The sequence below is a fragment of the Salvelinus namaycush genome, chromosome 8 (genome assembly GCF_016432855.1).
Source record: "Salvelinus namaycush isolate Seneca chromosome 8, SaNama_1.0, whole genome shotgun sequence".
NCBI lineage: Eukaryota > Metazoa > Chordata > Actinopteri > Salmoniformes > Salmonidae > Salvelinus > Salvelinus namaycush.
In genome coordinates, this window is record NC_052314.1 from 16053915 (window position 1) to 16073673 (window position 19759).

The 19759-nt window shown below is 41.2% G+C and overlaps 1 protein-coding gene across 2 annotated transcripts; it reads right to left on the bottom strand.

Moving 5' to 3' along the window:
- Positions 1 to 990: 990 nt before the first annotated feature.
- On the bottom strand, positions 991 to 11683 carry LOC120052438 (dual specificity mitogen-activated protein kinase kinase 2-like). Of its 2 annotated transcripts, XM_038999344.1 has the most exons (12): positions 11406 to 11683; positions 10910 to 11027; positions 10427 to 10637; positions 10070 to 10216; positions 9592 to 9669; positions 7115 to 7166; positions 6198 to 6322; positions 5798 to 6017; positions 5546 to 5610; positions 5370 to 5431; positions 4916 to 4961; positions 991 to 2340 (listed from the first exon to the last, which is right to left on the bottom strand). In XM_038999344.1, the coding sequence occupies exons 2-12, from the start codon at positions 10996 to 10998 to the stop codon at positions 2230 to 2232; spliced, it is 1206 nt and encodes a 401-aa protein (XP_038855272.1). In that variant the 5' UTR covers positions 10999 to 11027; positions 11406 to 11683; the 3' UTR covers positions 991 to 2229. The 2 variants fall into 2 exon arrangements, with proteins under 2 accessions (XP_038855272.1, XP_038855274.1); XM_038999346.1 differs by lacking the exon at positions 4916 to 4961 and having other exon boundaries at positions 2228 to 2340; positions 10910 to 11681.
- Between the last annotated feature and the right edge of the window lie 8076 nt (positions 11684 to 19759).

Genomic DNA, 19759 nt, shown 5'->3' on the forward strand with positions numbered 1-19759 from the left:
CACACTGTGTGGCATGGCTTGGCACTGTGAGAAGAACTAGGCTAGGCATGCTCTGACAGCATGGGGGAGGCAGTAACACACACCCAGCCTAGAGGGCAGTGTCAGCACTACAGCAGGTAGCAGAGGTAGTTCACAATCAGACAAAACACAGAATATAACAAATATATACATCCCTCAAACTCAACTCTGGACCTCGAAGCGTGTTCCACTGGATTTGTTCCATTGTTCCCCTTTAAAATCAGGGACAGATTTAGACCTGGGATACCAGGTGGGTGCAACTCATTATCAGGAAACCATTCCGTTTTTGAATACCCCTGCTATACGGACAATACATATGAACTATTTGCACTAGAATAACAGCTAGAAATCAATCTATACCGACAGTACTGCAGTTTAACATCCAATACATTGTACATCTGAACGATTGATACTATACAGTTTTCATACAAGTCTTAAATAATTAGCTAACCACCAGACGGGTTAATTTTCCCTTCTGGTTGGCAGGTCAGATGATGTCAGACATTTTTATTACAATACAGTCCAATATAAACTAGCCTTACCCACCACAAACACCCACCAGCAACTCTGCTTTTGTCATTTGTGACTGAGTCATGGTTGACTTAATTCGGGCCAAAGGCGAGAAACTTTAATCAAACACTTAAGAGCAATACGGAATGTATCTCCTAAAGTGTTTTGGTTTTAAAATAAGTATCCAAAGCATAGTTTAACGGGAAGCTGTGTTATAGCTATAGTACATGACTCAAGAGTTGAATCCTTGGATATGTGTAGCATGTCATAACCTGGGTCAAGAGCATCATTTGGCACTTACCTCCTGTCTTTCCTCCGTAAGTATCAGGTAGTGTCCTGTTTCTAAAGGAACGCTCCTGCAAGAGGGCAAAGCCATTCAATTCGCCCAATAGAAAGCACTATTTAACATTTGTTCCATAACTAACCACAAAACTCTCCCCACATAAAAACAAAATTGCCATATACATTCACAAATACGTTTTATTTTTTTTACATTATAACAATATCCAACACATTTTCTTTAGATAAAACGAAATTTCTTACATTTCTGTCTAAACGAGTCAACATATTTTTCTTAAGACTGCAAAATAGCACTTGCGTACAGTTTATATAGCTTTATACACATACAGGCGACAATGCCTTAACTTTGTTAGCAACGAATGCAAATCTATTGAAAATTGTAAAGGTCAGCCAGAAGCAGATTATATATACAGGGGCTCTTACAGACGACAGGCTAATTAATACATGCTACCCCAACCCCCACCAGAGCCAGTAACCACGGCTTCACCAAAAGAAAGCTTGGCGTGTAGGTTACACTTACTCACGCAAAGCAGAACAGTGCGAGCAGAACCAAAAACACTTTGGGGAATAAATTGAGTCGACTGGCAAAAATCTGAACATTTCAGAGCGTCTGTAGTCAAGGTGTTGGACATATTCTGACTTGACACAGATGTGCGTTCCAGGCAGTTGATACAGATACAAGTAAAAAAAAAAAAAAAAAAAAAACATGATCTTGAGTGTCTGGAAAATATATAAGATAGCAAATTATGTCATTTTGTAAAAATGAGCACATTTGATAACTACGTAATTACTATTATAATCAAATAAAAATGTCAACATTCAAAGTACTCCTCTCTCAAAACTGTACTGGTCATGAATGTACAAAACGAAGTACTTTGATAAGGCATTAAATGCAAAACATTAGTAGTCACGATGAGTACCTTCTTTGGTTTGCTGTCCTCCTGTGAATACAAAGCACTTGACTCCAGTGATTTCTGTCATGGACACTTTTTCTTTGTCAAAGATGGCCCCTCTACAGCCTTCACTAATATGCAGTTGCACAAACCATTAACAACTCTCTTGCCAATATTAATACAGAATTTATCAATACAAATGTGGTAAGATGATATCAATGACAAATCATTAAATTATAACCTGGCAGCCCTTTCATGCCTTGTACCTTCTCTTTAATATGATGATTGGGGAAAAAGATCATGACTAGTGTGTAGATCTACCCTGCCACTGGTATGCGAAATCTGTGGTCATACATTGAGTCAATTGGCCCTGTTGATGATATGTGTACCTTAGAGAGAGTGCTGAAACCTTTTTTTAAGAGCAAGACGAAAAGGGTGCCAAAGTGTGTGTGTGTGACAGTGAGACACCATGGATCCTAATGTGGTTAGCAGTTTGGCGTTGGGCTGTTCATTCTGTGATGCGGGTTGGGGTGCTGGGTTGGTTGAGGCCCATGGTTTTACACATCCAGCCAGCAAAGTCCACCTCCTCCACCTCAGCACGCTTGATAAACGTGTGGTTCTAAACAATAACAAAACAGCAAACGCAAGTTAGTTAATACATCAGAATTAGTTGATGGCTAATATCGAAAGGGCATGTACAGTAGATAGGTAACATAGCCACAGTGGTCACTTTAACGCAGAATTTAGGCGTTTTTCCACACATAATTATTTTAGATAAAACGCATAAGAAATATATTGCTGCCTTTTGTCAAAGTAGATCTGAAATGCTTCTTATTGTAATTTCTGCTCAACTTCAGATTAATTTTGTGATTCAGTTGCACTTCTCCACCGGATGAGAAATCTTTGCTCTCGTCATCAGACCAATCAAATCCCTGCATTCTCGAACAGGCATTCCATCAGCTGAGTGCTTAGACTGATGTGAAGCTACTTTTATCCTGAACTTTTCTTTGTATTTTTCTCTGGTAAAATTATAGATTCATTTAAAGCAAAACATTAGAAAGAATGTAGCCAGCTAAATGTCCTATGACAAACATTAGATATGATGGCCATGTATAATTTTTGCAATTTAAAAAAAAAAATACCTTGCTTTTTCATTGTAAACTAATTTTCTTGTGTGGCTCCTAGCCAAAATAGCATTACACTTCTGTTGTCATCTAATGAAAATGAAGCAATTTTCTGCCAAATCTGTTGCACTAGCGTATTTTGTGCAGGGTTGGGTAGGTTACTTTCTAAATGTAATCCATTACAGTTACCTATCCAAAATTGTAATCAGTCATATAACTTTTGGATTGCACAAACTCAGTAACGTAATCTGATTACATTTCATTACTTTCCCCTTAGAGTAATTAGAAGAAGACAAAAATGTATATGTTACCAATTGAAGCACATCTATTGCAGGATAAATCAATGTTCAAGTTTACAAGGCTGGCCATATGTTAAATTTTACTTTATGGGTTGGTTATGTAGGATTCTTCTAACCCATCTCTTTCTACTACATACTATAATACGATTAAATTATATCTTTACATTAAACACCCGTCCATCAGAATTCCAGTCATTCCAAAAAATGTTATACCCCTTGATCTTCAAGAATAGGACTTGGAAATATGGAATTATAGATTAGCCAAATTGTTTAACCTGAGCATAACCCCAAAACTAAGGATTTATTAGCCAGCCCTACTCTGTTGTTAATGATTTTGTTGTCATGGAGGACTAATTGGGCTCGATTTGAGTTGAAAAATAAATGCTGCGCTCATGGAATGGCATGCTTTGAACACTACTGAAAAGTGCTATTTACATGTGAAAAATGAATGCTGCATTTGCTATAGGCCTATTTTACTTTTTGTTGGTGTTTTGGTAAAAAGCTGAGGGATGGGCCTGGAGAAATGTAACATTAATAGACAGAGCTATGGATGCAAGGCCTGACCATCCATGATATCAAAATGATTGTTTTAACCATGTTATGAGGCTATACAGTGTTTGTTTACATTTACCATGTCTACAAACATTGGAGAAAAACAAGCTTATATTTTGGGTTCTCATGGAGTGTGACAGTTGAACTAAGCTCATGAGTCATTTACAAGTTATATTCTTCAAGAATCAATCTATGGATGGATATAAATATAATTTACAAGTCCAAAAATGGATGCAGCAACTAGATTGCCCCTTTAAGTCAAAAGTGTGTGAGTTTGACATTTTTTTAATGAATTCGATTGAGCAACGAAAGCCCCACTTTTATTCCATAGGCTGGGATCCGCACTGTGCAGCTGTTGCAAGAGCGCATTTTTCACTGACTGTCCACTGGTTTAAAAAACAATGATTGATAAGCAGCTTAAACTTCTTGAATTCAACCATTATTGGGTTCAAATACATATTTAGATTTGTGAACAGCCATCCACAACAACCACAATCCGTAAGGCGCAAATAGCTAAATGAGAGAGCAGCAGTGTGATTCACATCAATGCGCTATGTAGATATCAATAATAAGTGATATCCGTATCGCCGTAGACTACACCACTGCTGTCATCCTTACCTCCAAGTGTTTATTCAAGTTGGATAATCTTTGGAAGCCGTCAGCAGTCATACGATTAGAAGACAAAGCTTAGACTGTAGCCTACAAAAGCCTATTCCTTCTCTTTTCCCTCCATCCATCAAACACATTTGGTGTGTCATCATAGTGGTCTCTAACTTGTGGTCAGACTCGCTCAGGTGGAACAAACTTAAACTTGCATATTTTTTCAATGCTGATTTGAATGTCATTGAGAAAACAGAAGTGTGAAAGATTTTTCTTTGCAAACCTTTCTGAATTTAAAAGTAATCGAAGAAATTATCTAGTTTTTCCAAAGTATCTGTAATCTGATTACAATATTTTTGCTGGTAACGTAACGGTTTACAGTTACCGTTTTTGTTATCCCTTACATGTAATTGATTACATGTAATCCGTTACACTCCAACCCTGATTGTAGTTGCACGCCCCTGATCACTTTATTGAAAAAATAATAAAAAATACTTGACTTTCAATATGAAACGCAGGTGAAGCGGTTTAAAACGCATATTTTTTAACGTCTGCATTTTGAAAAAAGCAGATTTCTGAAAGCTAATAGGACCCCTGAGCCAATTTGAAAACTACATACCATCAGCATCTTCAGGTCAGCTCTCTCCGCTGGATTCTTGATCAGACTATTAACACAAACAGTTGATAATCTCTATGACTCCGGAGAAATCATTAGAAAACGCAGCAGAGAAATAAAAGGAAAGCTTTCTCCACTATGAAAGATGTTTCTCTCTAAACCCTCCAGAAGTTCTTGGAGTAGGTTAGTAGCACAGGGAATCACAATAAGCATTTTGCTGACTACCTAATATAAAGTGATTCTCTAGAGGTGAGAAAATGACCTTTGAATCTAAGTTTGTTCCATATTGCTCTAGGCTCTGCCTAGTGTATACAATAATTCACAAGATGTGGAGAGTCCACACACAGCCACCAAACAATCATAGTAAACCAACTGGGGATTCTGTCTGAATGCTGACAATAAAAGGTGCTGAGGTAATAATGGGCAGTATTATTATATGATGAATGCTTGGGCTCACCATTTTGTCACAAACTCCTGGAAATCGTTGGTGAAGACACCGAGTGGAAGCCTGGGAGGAGGCTGGGAATGAGGAAAAGGTGCGCAAGACAAAACTCATTTCAAATAACCAGAGCACACGAACAAGGAGAACATGTAATAAGGAGAATATAATGTAGAGTCAGCAGTTCATCTGACCTCATTGACAATGTAGTCCAGTAGCTCAAATATAGCCATGGCAGGTCGACTGTCCATCCCATGTCCTGAGGAAGAGGACAATATGGAGAGGTATTTAGATTTCATAAATAAAACATTCAATTTTTTGTAATTATTTTTCTTTCTTCCAGAATTCCTTTTATTGAAAAGCAAAAATAAATCTGTTTGAAAAGCAGTTATATAATCTGTGTTGTAATATTGTGTGAGAAGAAAGGGCTTCAGGTGTGTTCTAACCGCTGACTGGTCGTCCTCCTGGTGGTCTGGGGAGGCGGTTGGAGGGGGCCTGTGGTTCCCCCTCAGCTCCATCCTGTACTGGCCGGCCAAAGATGGCTTCCAGCTCCTTGGCGTCAGGCGGGGGGATGGGGTAGCGGCCGATGGCCAGCTCCACCAGGGACAGGCCCATGCTCCACACGTCTGACTGCACAGAGTAGTGTGTGCCCTGCAGTCTCTCCGGCTGTTGAGGAACACACGCACGTCACACCCAGAGTGGACCAAGTGGGCGGGCAGCTCTGTGCATCGCTCCCTCCAGGTGTCTGGGGGAAGGGGACAGGGCTGGCAGCGACACAGCCCTCTACTGGGTACGGCCTCGGCTCTTGGCAAGGCGGCTTGGGCAGGGGAGGGAGAGCTGACTCACCGACATGTAGGAGCGCGTTCCCACGAAGGAGTTGGCCATGGAGTCGATGAGCTGGCCACTCACGCCAAAGTCACACAGCTTGATCTCCCCGCGCGAGTTCACCAGGATGTTGGAGGGCTTGACGTCTGCGTGGCAGAGCAGGGAGGGAGGACAGTTGAGATGTCAGAGAGCGAGAGAGGGCCGGAGGCCCAGACCCAGCAGCCCCTTCCCTACTTCTCTTCGTCCCTGTCCCTCTACCATGCCAGACACCTCACCACTGACATTTCACAAAGCCACTGATTCTGCTAGCTAGCATGGACCGCAACATTTACATTTGAGACCATACAAACAAGCCAAATCCTCCTCAATCCCTCTAGTCTGGAAAAATTCTCTCAATAATGGGGTGTAGTAGACCTGCTATCCATCCTCTGTGGTGACCCCTCCCACTTCAGAGGAGACAGAGGGGCAAGTATGAGAGGTGGAGTGACAGAGACAGAGGGAGGGGGCTGCAGGGTGTGGCTGCCATGTAATCACATCGGAGAGCGTGTAATTACCGACTGGGCTCCTAGACAGCTCTGCCTCAGCCCTGCTGCCTAACACCACCACACCCCAATACACCATGGCGCTCAGCTCTGCCTCCAACTACACCCCAACACACCAGAGCCCACCCCATCAGCTCCACATACATCACCATACACCAGTGCCCTCAACAACAACAAAAAAACCTGTACGCCACAACGCTCAGCTCAAAACACTTCACCACCGGCCTCAACTTCAGAACACTAGACACCAGAACTCCTCAGCTTCAGATACACCCAAACACACTATAGACATCACACTAATTTATTCCATCCAAATCAAACACTATCCAGGGTCTCAAATCATATTGTTAATATGCACAAAAACACACACATTCGATATGGAGAGCTGTCGCTTACCTCTGTGCATGATCTGGTGCTTTTCCCGCAGATAGGCAAGTCCTCTGAGTACCTTTAAAAGTGAGATGCAAACATTTTATTTAACACAACATATAATAACCCACACTTCCTGGACCTGAAATCATACAAAGACCAGCTCTGAGTCCATAGATACATCCATACAGGATATCATATCAAAAACACACACACAGTGTGAACGGTGAGAACAGTGAGGCCTGCATGCCGAGCTTCCTGTGACTCCTGATTATCACGACAGTAGAAAAAGCAGTCCATTGAGAAACAATAAGAAACGCCTTCCAAAAGGCCCAGTGCAATCCAAATTCAGTTTTTTCCTATCATATTGTACAACTGGTGAAATGTGTTATTTCCTGATAGTTGCTGGTTGAAAATACAATTTACACAGGACCTAATCAGCATGGAGTTTTGGCTTGCCTGGTGTTATAAATTAATAGAATACCACAGGCCACAAAGAGAGTGGCCTTCCAAACCTCTCTGCCAATAACAGCTAGTTTTCAGGTTATGTTCCTCACTCAGGACACTCAGACATTCCCAGCAAAATCAAATCAAATGTTATTTGTCACATGTGCCAAATACAACAGGTGTAGACCTTACCATGAAATGCTTACTTACAAGCCCTTAACTCTTTCTTGAACTGCATTGTTGGTTAAGAAAATATTTACTAAATAAACTAAAGTGAGAAAAAAAATCCCGACATAAAAGTAACACAAGAAGATTACATAACAATAAAGAGGCTATATACAGGGGGTATCGGTACCGAGTCAATGTGCGGGGATACAGTTTATTTTAGGTAATTTGTAAAGTGACTATGGATAGATAATAAACAGTGAGTAGCAGCAATGTAAAAACAAAGGTAGAAGCTGTTTAGGAGCCTTTTGGTCTTAGACTTGGCGCTCCGGTACCGCTTGCCATGCGGTAGCAGAGAGAACAGTCTATGACTTGGGTGACTGGAGTCATTGACAATTTTTAGGGCCTTCCTCTGACACCGCCTGGTATATAGGTCCTGGATGTCAGGAAGCTTGGCCCCAGTGATGTACTGGGCCATACGCACTACCCTCTGCAGCGCCTTACAGTCAGATGCCGAGCAGTTGCCATACCAGGTGATATAATCCACGATCAGCTCCGTTGTCTTGCTCACATTGAGGGAGAGGTTGTTGTCCTGGGACAACAAGGGACCAAGCACACACCCGAGGGTCCCAGGTGTTGAGGATCAGCGTGGCAAATGTGTTGTTGCCTACCCTTACCATCTGGGGGTGGCCTGTCAGGAAGTCCAGGATCCAGTTGCAGAGGGAGGTGTTTAGTCCCAGGGTCCTTAGCTTAGCGATGAGCTTTGTGTGCACTATGGTGTTGAACGCTGAACTGTAGTCAATGAACAGCATTCTCACATAAGTGTTCCTTTTGTCCAGGTGGGAAAGGGCAGTGTGGGGTGCGATTGAGATTGCGTCATCTGTGGATCTGTTGGGGCGGTATGCGAATTGGAGTGGGTCTAGGGTTTCCGGCATGGTGTTGTTGATGTGAGCCATGACCAGCCTTTCAAAGCACTTCATGGCTACAGACGTGAGTGCTACGGGACGGTAATCCTTTAGGCAGGTTACCTTCGCTTTCTTGGGCACAGGGACTATGGTGGTCTGTTTGAAACATGTAGGCATTACAGACTCAGTCAGGGAGAGGTTGAAAATGTCAGTGAAGACACTTGCCAGTTGGTACGTGCATGCTTTGAGTACACGTCCTGGTAATCCATCTGGCCCTGCGGCTTTGTGAATATTGACCTGTTTAAAGGTCTTGCTCACATCGGCTACGGAGAGCATGATCCCACAGTCGTCCGGAACAGCTGGTGCTCTCATGCATGCTTCAGTGTTGCTTGCCTCGAAGCCAGCATAAAAGGCTAAATGTTTGCTTGCTAAAAAGCTATTATTATGGAAAAGTATTACAGTAATGTAGTAATTGTTACCCAGAAATGATTTGATAATAATTGCATCGGGCCTTTAACCACATGGGAAGGGAGCAGAGTGCATTTGATCACAGTTGTGACATACTGTGAAGTTGTTGTGTTCAGAGCACGGATGGGCAACTGGCCCACAGATCAATTCCCCCACAAGGTGACATTTTTAAATGTGGTTGTGCATTAGTAGTTTATATCTTGTTATGTTAGTTACTCAATTGGCCTGTGTCAGCTAAAACTTTTTAGTTTGGTAATTTGTGTTATGGCCAGCATTCTAAACTTGTAGGAATCATGGTTGAATCACCGACCGTGGGGCTCTCATTGCTTTTGTTAGTCACTCCGGTCATCATATTAAAAACTGCAAACATTTGTCTCCACCCCATGGAAAAATATATAGAATTGCAGGAAACTTGCTTTAAAACGAGATAAATCTAGACATCTACAAAATAAACGCAAGTACCACTGAATGAAGCACAAATAATACAAATAAATCTTTATTATGTAGTGTAATACTCACTGCTATGCTGACTTTGCCCAGGATCTCCTCAGGGATTCTCCTGGCTTCCTTCAGTACCTGATCCAGAGAGCCTCCATCCTGTACCCAACAGGCCACGGCTTAATGTCTGACACACACTGCTACTGTACACAGTCTGCATTTTGTATTGTTTTGTCATACAGTAATACACAATAGCTCCAGGTGCATGACAAGGTATATCGTAACAACCATTGCAACACATCAATTTGTTAAAACAAAGTTACAACTGGTTTGTTAGTGTTATACCACAGGTCCTATTATAAGCACCATTGCCGTCTCAAAACCACACACAAATGTTCATACTCTCAGCAAAAATGAGAATTCACACATCTGCCTTTTTGCCATGGACCCCCCCATTGTCTTCCAACAAGTTTCATCATTCCAGCATAATGTTAGTTCAATGACTGAGGTAAATCAGACGCTCCCCCTCAACTCAAACCTCGGTCTCTCTGACTCTTACCATGTGCTCCATACAGATGCTGATCTCTCCATCGCTGTAGAAGGCCCCGTAGAAGCCCACGATGTAGGGAGAGTTACACTCATGGAGCACCTGCAGCTCTCTGATTATCTGGTTCCTGATGGCAGGCTTAATCTCCAGGTGGATGAGCTGTGGAGGAGAAGAGAGATCAGATAAACATCCAAATAATCTATTGCTCATCTAGAATAACTATCAGTTTCAGAGTCATAAACCAACTTAGACTTGTGTGTGGACCTGGTTTCTTTCAATAGCTGTATGTCTCAGTAGTGTAGTGAAGTGTAGAGCTAAAACTCTGGATTTGGAGAATAATGTCAAAAGTACATACAAGGTTAGACTCACCTTCCGGGCCATGACCAGTCTGGAGGGTTTGTGGCGGACCTTGTTGACCACTCCACCGTTGCCAGCGCCCAGCTCACATATGGGGTGGAAATCATCATCTTTCAGCTCGCCCACTTGGGCTTTCTGGGTGAGGAAAGCCTCCAGACGTTTCCTCTGCTGTTCGTCCAAATCTAGCTCGCCTAGCTTCTTCTGTAAGGCCTCCAGATTTGCTCTAAGGAGATATGCATGGAGTGAGCATGGCACAGATCAATATTAAACAACCATATTATTGACCATTTTCCTGGGGACACATTTGTGTTCTAGCCGAGCACTACCAGATACAACTGATCACTGAGCCCATGATTGGTTTGAATCAGGTGTGTTAGACTAGTGTTAAGTAGGTTAGTTTTGGCCTGGAACTAAATTATACAACTACAGTTCCCGGAATCAACATTTGCCTAATATCAGTACAGTACATGCCCTCAGCCCTCCTTGAACACTCACTCCGACGCAGCATCGATGGTCGTGGAGATGGACTGCCCCTCTCCAATGGGCGTGATATTTAGGGGAACGGGTCTTCTCTTCGGAGCCATTTCGAAATATTTGACAGTGCACTGGACGACTTTCCAAAGCAAATCAGTACAAGAATTAACTGATATTTCAAAGTTGTTCTAAAACAGCAACAGGGGTAAATGTTGCTGGCGGTCTGTGACTTAACGTTAGCTAAGTAACGTTACTTTGCGATCATGGCAGATAACTGTTTAAGGACAATCCCTAATGCACGTCACCATCAGGTCAGGTGCATTTGACTAACGTTATTTAGATAGCTAACTTAACTAGCTAGTTAACGAGTAAAGAATATTTCACAAACAAACTAGCTATAACAGTAACGTTACACTAGCAGTATTTCTTACACAACATATTAACGTTACTGTTCCTTTCGATTCTTGCCTAGCTAGCAAGCTAGCTGCTAGGCGATAAGTAGAACCAGCTCCCCTACGAAAATCGTGTGATGCGTTCCTCAAATTGGAGCGGCCCTCGCCACTGAGGTCTCACGGAAAGGACAGCGGCGGTGGTTGACAGGACTGGTCACTGACGGAGGATGGTTGGCCTTCGAAGGTTTGGGGGGGTGCAGCGGTGGACCTTCCCTATGCAGCCGGGTGTGAAACTTGGTTGCGGAGAAGGGTTTCGGCAGAGACTGAAAAGGAAGCGAGACACCCCACTCGCAGTTTTTTTCTTCTGGTTTAATGGACCCAGCTGCTATTGTATTGGTGTCTAAGGGAGACACACCCAGTTAAGTAGACCGGAACTGACTTGTTTTTTCCAATGGTAAACGGCATGAGTGAACTATCTTTGCTTATGGGGTTTCTGTACAGGAAACAGAGACATGTTCGTCACTAGTTACCAAAGTCATAAACCCCGCCTATAACTAAAATGTATCTTCTTAAATATTGATTTTAAACCTAACCTTAACCACACTGTTAACCTTATGGCTAATCTTAACCTTAAACAATTTTGACTATGTGGCTGTGCTATCTAGTGTAAACCCAGCAACGTGGAGTCTTCCAAAAATCGCGAGACTGAGCCATCATGGGCATAGCAATTGAACTATCGCCAGGTCTCTCATGATTAGCGACCACCAATGGAAGGTTGTAGAAATTACAAATCAAGCCGTTTTCGACAACTAGCTACTCAAATACTTCAGTTCAGACTACAAATTTACTTCAATTTTCAAAAGGTTTGCTTGGATTTTTGTTTCATTTTAGTATTTCACCTCTGAAAGTCTAAGCCTGGGGGAGGAGTTTTTAACTAAGCTAATATATGGCATTGTTTTAAGATGGTCATACCATGGATCATTTAGCTATCTGATTTAGAATTTTAGGACCCCTGTAGGTATAAAAACATACAGTTGAAGTTGGAAGTTTACATACACCTTAGCCAAATACATTTAAACTCAGTTTCACAATTAATCCTAGTAAAAATTCCCTGTCTTAGGTCAGCTAGGGTCACCACTTTATTTAAAGAATGTGAAATGTCAGCATAATAGAGATAATTATTTATTTCAGCTGTTATTTCTTTCATCACATTTCCAGTGGGTCAGAAGTTTACATACACTCAATTAGTATTTGGTAGCATTGCCTTTAAATTGTTTAACTTGGGTCAAACGTTTTGTGTAGCCTTCCACAAGCTTTCCACAATAAGTTGGGTGAATTTTGGCCCATTCCTCCTGACAGAGCTGGTGTAACAGAGTCAGGTTTTTAGGCCTCCTTGCTCACACACGCTTTTAAAGTTCTGCCCACAAATGTTCTATAGGATTGAGGTCAGGGCTTTGTGATGGCCACTCCAATACCTTGACTTTGTTGTCCTTAAGCCATTTTGCCACAACTTTGGAAGTATGCTTGGGGTCATTGTCCATTTGGAAGACCCATTTGCGACCAAGCTTTAATTTCCTGACTGATGTCTTGAGATGTTTCTTCAATATATCCACATAATTTTCCTACCTCATGATGCCATCTATTTTGTGAAGTGCACCGGTCCCTCCTGCAGCAAAGTACCCCCACAACATGATGCTGCCACCCCCGTGATTCACGGTTGGGATGGCGTTCTTCGGCTTGCAAGCCTCCCCCTTTTTCCTCCAAACATAACGATGGTCATTATGGCCAGACAGTTCTATTTTTGTTTCATCAGACCAGAGGACATTTCTCCAAAAAGTACGATCTTTGTCCCCATGTGCAGTTGCAAAGCGTAGTCTTTGGCTATTTTATGGCGGTTTTGGAGCAGTGGCTTCTTCCTTGCTGAGCGGCCTTTCAGGTTATGTTGATATAGGACTCGTTTTACTGTGGATATAGATACTTTTGTACAGATTTCCTCCAGCATCTTCACAAGGTCCTTTGTTGTTGTTCTGGGATTGATTTGCACTGTTCGCACCAAAGTATGTTCATCTCTAGGAGGCAGAACACATCTCCTTCCTGAGCGGTATGACGGCTGTGTGGTCCCACGGTGTTTATACTTGCATACTGTTGTTTGTACAGATGAACGTGGTACCATCAGGCATTTGGAAATTGCTCCCAAGGATGAACCAGACTTGTGGATGTCTACAATTTTTTTTCTGAGATCTTGGCTGATTTCTTTTGATTTTCCCATGATGTGAAGCAAAGAGGCACTGAGTTTGAAGGTAGGCCTTGAAATACATCATTAGCCTATCAGAAGCTTCTAAAGCCATGACATAATTTTCTGGAATTTTCCAAGCTGTTTAAAAGGCACAGTCAACTTAGTGTATGTAAACTTGGCTACCCGGACTATTTGCATTGTGTGCCCCAAACCCCTCTTTTACGCTGCAGCTACTCTCTGTTTATCATATATGCATAGTCACTTTAACTGTACATACTACCTCAATTGGGCCGACCAACCAGTGCTCCCGCACATTGGCTAACCGGGCTATCTGCATTGTGTCCCGCCACCCCCTCTTTTACACTACTGCTACTCTCTGTTCATCATACATGCATAGTCACCTTAACCATATCTACATGTACATACTACCTCAATCAGCCTGACTAACCAGTGTCTGTATGTAGCCTCGCTACTTTTATAGCCTTCGCTACTGTTATTTTTCACTGTCTTTTTACGGTTTTATTTTACTTACCTATTGTTCACCTAATACCTTTTTTGCACTATTGGTTAGAGCCTGTAAGTAAGCATTTCACTGTAAGGTCTACACCTGTTGTATTCAGCGCACGTGACAAATAAACTTTGATTTGACTTCTGACCCACTGGAATTGTGATACAGTGAAATAATCTGTCTGTAAACAAGTGTTGGAAAAATTACTTGTGTCATGCACAAAGGAGATGTCCTAACCGACTTGCCAAAACTATAGCTTGTTAAAACCTGTTGAGGACAGAGGGCGCTGTTTTCACTTTGTAATAATTTCGTTCCCAAATTAAACTGCCTCGTACTCAATTCTTGCTCGTACAATATGCATATTATTATTACTATTGGATAGAAAACACTCTCTAGTTTCTAAAGCCGTTTGAATTATATCTGTGAGTAAAACAGAACTCGAGTTGGAGCCTTTTTCCTATGAGGATGTGAGAATGCTGAATTCTGCAAGCTGTTCCCAGGTCAGTTTATTAATTTGCCTGTCTTCTATTGGTTGAGATGCACTGCATACGCTTTCCCCTGGATGTCAGCGAATAGTGAGAATTGAAATGGAGTCTCTAGGCAGATCTGAAGGCCTATAAATAGGCTGGCAACGTGGTGTACCCTCTTTCCCCTTTTCGCCATGAAGCAGGAAGGACCTTGGCATGTTGTACTAGAAAGCTCCGGTTATAGCTCTTAGATATATCCGGCTCTGTTTTTATTCGATATAGCTGTTAAAGACATCATAATGTTGTTATTTTAAACCGAGTTATATCAGTTTGTCAGTATATTGCGATTTTCGGGTATTTATTTGTGTTGCGTTCTAGGGAGTTGGGCACGTCTGGCCCACATGGCTAATGTTTACTGCTAATTCCAACGTTGAAGACTACATTCTACAACCGAGCAACGATTCTTTTGGACAAAGGACAACTTGCCCAAGATTCTGATGGAAGCACATCAAAAAGTAAGAACTATTTATGCTGTTAATTCGTTCTGTTGAAAAATGTAAAATGCATAATCCGCCATTAATTTCGGTGCGGTCTCGCTTTAACGCACGCTGTATGTCGTAGTAACGTTAATTTTAAAAATGTAACACAGCGATTGCATTAAGAACTAATGTATCTTTCATTTGCTGTCCAACCTGTATTTTTTTGTCAAGTTTATGATTAGTTATCGATTAGAATAGGTGCCTCTCCCAAGATTTCTCCCGACATTTTGTTTGCATTTTGGCTACTATTCATATTGTATAACCACGATTTGTGCCGCTAAATATGCACATTTTCGAACAAACTCTATATGTATTGTGTAATATGATGTTATAGGACTGTCATCTGAAGAATTCTGAGCAGGTCAGTGAAAAAATTAATATCTTTTGCTGGTTTATACGTTATCGCTATTTTTGGCTTGAATCAATGCTGTTGTGTGGTTGGCTATTGTAGTAAGCTAATATAATGCTATATTGTGTTTTCGCTGTAAAACACTTAAAAAATCTGAAATATTGGCTGGATTCACAAGATCTTTGTCTTTCATTTGCTGTACACTGTGTATTTTTCAGAAATGTTTTATGATGAGTATTTAGGTAATTCACGTTGCTCTCTGTAGTTATTCTAGTCGCTTTGGTGAGAGTTGTGATGGTGGCTGCAATGGTAAACTATGATTTATACCTGAAATATGCACATTTTTCTAACAAAACATATGCTATACAATAAATATGTTATCAGACTGTCATCTGATGAAGTTGTTTCTTGGTTAGTGGCTATTTATATCTTTATTTGGTCGAATTTGTGATAGCTACCTATGCAGGAAAAAAATGGTGGAGTAAAAAAAGTTGTGTCTTTTGCTAACGTGGTTAGCTAATAGATTGACATAGTGTCTTCCCTGTAAAACATTTTAAAAATCAGAAATGATGGCTGGATTCACAAGATGTGTATCTTTCATCTGGTGTCTTGGACTTGTGATTTAATGATATTTAGATGCTAGTATTTACTTGTGACGCTATGCTAGGCTATGCTAGTCATCTTTTTTACTGATGGGGGTGCTCCCGGATTGGGAGGAAGTAGAAGTTAATCAGATTATTGAAATTTTTTCGGGAGTTTTGCCGTGTTCCGTTCTCTGAGTTTGTTTACGATGGAGAGATTCGCGCCACTTGGCAAGTGTGCTTGCTAAATCGAGAGGGAAAAAGGCCGTTCTAAAACCAAACAACGATTGTTCCCGACAAAGGACCCCTTGTACAACATTCTGATGAAAGATCAGCAAAAGTAGGACCCATTTTATGATGCTATTTCATATATCTGTCGAACATGTTGTGCTAGTCGTTTGCGCCCAGCTTTTGGGTACTCTCTCGCTATACCTAAGCTGGATGTCGTAATGAAGTTATTTTTAGAATTCTAACACGGCGATTGCATTAAGAACTAGTGTATCTATCATTTCCTATACAACATGTATTTTTTAGTTATGTTTATGAATAGTTATTTGGTCAGAATATGTGTTTCAGAAAAAGTGTCAGAAAAATATCCGGACGTTGTGGGAAAAAGATGCTACGTTAGCACAATGTATAACCACTGATTTCAGCTCTAAATATGCACATTTTCAAACAAAACATAAGTGTATGTATAACCTGATGTTATAGGACTGTCATCTGATGAAGCTTATCAAGGTTAGTCAAAAATTATATATCTTGCTGGTTTATTCGCTATCGCTAACGTGCCTATTGCTATCGCTAACGTGCCTTGATGAATGAATGCGGTAGTGTGGTAGGCTATTGTAGTAAGCTAATATAATGCTATATTGTGTTTTCGCTGTAAAACACTTAAAATCGGAAATATTGGCTGGATTCACAAGATGTTTGTCTTTAATTTGCTGTACACCATCGATTTTTCAGAAATGTTTTATGATGGGTATTTAGGTATTTGAAGTTGGTGTCTGTAATTATTCTCGCTGCTTTCGGTGCAATTTCTGATTGTAGCTGCAATGTAAACTATGATTTATACCTGAAATATGCAAATTTTTCGAACAAAACATAGATTTATTGAATAACATGTTATAAGACTGTCATCTGATGAAGTTGTTTGTTGGTTAGTTTGGTTGGTTGGTTCTTGGTTAGTTAGGTTGGCTTTGTGCATGCTACCTGTGCTGTGAAAAATGTCTGTCCTTTTTTGTATTTGGTGGTGAGCTAACATAAATATATGTGGTGTTTTCGCTGTAAAACATTTTAAAAATCGGACATGTTGACTGGATTCACAAGATGTGTATCTTTCATTTGCTGTATTGGACTTGTTAATGTGTGAAAGTTAAATATTTCTAAAAAATATCTTTTGAATTTCACGCTCTGCCTTTTCAGTGGAATGTGGGAGGAGTTCCGCTGGCGGAACGCCAGAGCCAGACAGGTTATTAACAAGAAATTTGTGGAGGGGTTGAAAAACGAGTTTTAATGACTCCAGCTAAGTGTATGTAAACTTCCGACTTCAACTGTATACAGTACCAGTCAAAAGTTTGCACACACCTACTCATTCCAGGGTTTTTCTTTATTTTACTATTTTCTACATTGTAGAATAATAGTGAAGACATCAAAACTATGAAATAACAGATATAGAATCATGTAGTAACCAAAAAAAATAGCATTTTATATTTGAGTTTCTTTGAAGTAGCCACCCTTTGCCTTGACAGCTTTGCACACACTTGGCATTCTCTCAACCAGCTTCATGAGGTAGACAACTGGAATGCTTTTCAATTAACAGGTGTGCCTTGTTAAAAGATAATTTGTGGTATTTTGTTCCTTCTTAATGCGTTTGAGCCAATTAGTTGTGTTGTGACAAGGTACAGTAGGGGTGGTATACAGAAGATAGCCCTATTTGGTAAAAGACCAAGTCCATATTATGGCAAGACACATTCTTAACATCAACTGTTCAGAGGAGACTGCGTGAATCAGGCCTTCATGGTCGAATTGCTGCAAAGAAATCACCACTAAAGGACACCAATATTAGGAAGAGACTTTCTTGGGCCAAGAAACACTAGCAATGGACATTAGACCGGTGGAAATCTGTCCTTTGGTCTGATGAGTCCAAATTTGAAATGTTTGTCTATGTGATACGCAGAGTAGGTGAACAGATGATCTCTGCATGTGTGGTTTCCACCATGAAGCATGGATGAGGTGGTGTAATGGTGCTCTGCTGTAAGACTGATTTATTTAGAATTCAAGGCACACTTAACCAGCATGGCTACCATAGCATTCTGCAGCAATACGCCATTCTATCTGGTTTGTGATTAGTGGGACTATCATTTGTTTTTCAACAGGACAATGACCCAACACACCTCCAGGCTGTGTAAGGGCTATTTGACCAAGAAGGAGAGTGATGGAGTGCTGCATCAGATGTCCTGACCTCCACAATCACCTGACCTCAACCGAGATGGTTTGGGATGAGTTGGACAGCAGAGTGAAGGAAAATTTGTTTAACACTTGTTTGGTTACTACATGATTCCATGTGTTATTTAGTTTTGATGTCGTCACTATTATTCTACAATGTAGAAAATAGTAAAAATAAAAAAATCCTTGAATGAGTAGGTGGGTCCAAACTTTTGACTGGTACTGTATATACAATTTTGATAAAATATTTAAATTTGACCACTATCGTCCATATAAGCGCACTGAAAAACACTTATAAATGTCAGAACACAGTAAAATAAATAATCATATAGAATAAGGTTTTTAAGTGTCTTTCCTATATCTAGGAGATAAGAAAGCTAAGTAAATATTGTTTTTTTGGACACAACGACCTCCATAACTTAAACAAAAATAACGGTACCGATTACCTTCAGACGAGTCCTGTGACACTTGTGGGGGTTGTAAAGCAAAACGGAGAACATCGTGTTTATGAGAATCTCCCCTTTCCATAGTGGGGTGATATTAGTTTGTAACCCAAATGGTTCGGACGCTACAGACGTTTTCATGAGAAGATTGATTTTAGGGATGCCTCATGGCCTGACAAACATCGCTGTAGCTCGGCCACCTTCCACCGCAGATGCAGAAGGCCTACATAGCCGGATGCGGTGGATGGAGAACATATTTTGCTTAAACTGACAGATTTTGATGGGGATTGTTTTAGTATGTTACTTAGACACGTGCATCAAAATACTATTAAGGCTTAAATTTATGATGGAAAACGTCACTTAGCGTTCAACACCATAGTGCCCTCCAAGTTCATCACTAAGCAGAGGACCCTGGGACTGAACACCTCCCTCTGCAACTGGTTCCTGGATTTTCTGACGGTACACCCCCAGGTGGTGAGAGTAGGTAACACATCCGCAACGCTGACCCTCAAAACAGGGGCCCCTCAAGGGTGCGTTCTTAGTCCCCTCCTGTACTCCCTGTTCACACACGACTGTGTGGCCGGGCACCACTCCAACACCATTATTAAGTTTGCTGATGACAAGGGTGGTAGGCCTGATCACAGAGGACAATAAAACAGCCTACAGGGAGATCAGAAACCTAGCAGTCTGCTGCCAGAACAACCTCTTCCTCAATGTCAGCAAGACAAAGGAGCTGATTGTGGACTACAGGAAACGGAGGGCCGAGCACGGCCCCATTCACATAGAACGGGCTGAAGTGGAGCAGATTGAGAGCTTCAAGTTCCTCGGTGTACATATCCCTAAGGATCTATTATGGTCCAAACATACCAACAGTCGTGAAGAGGGCTCGACAACACCTTTCCCCCTCAGGA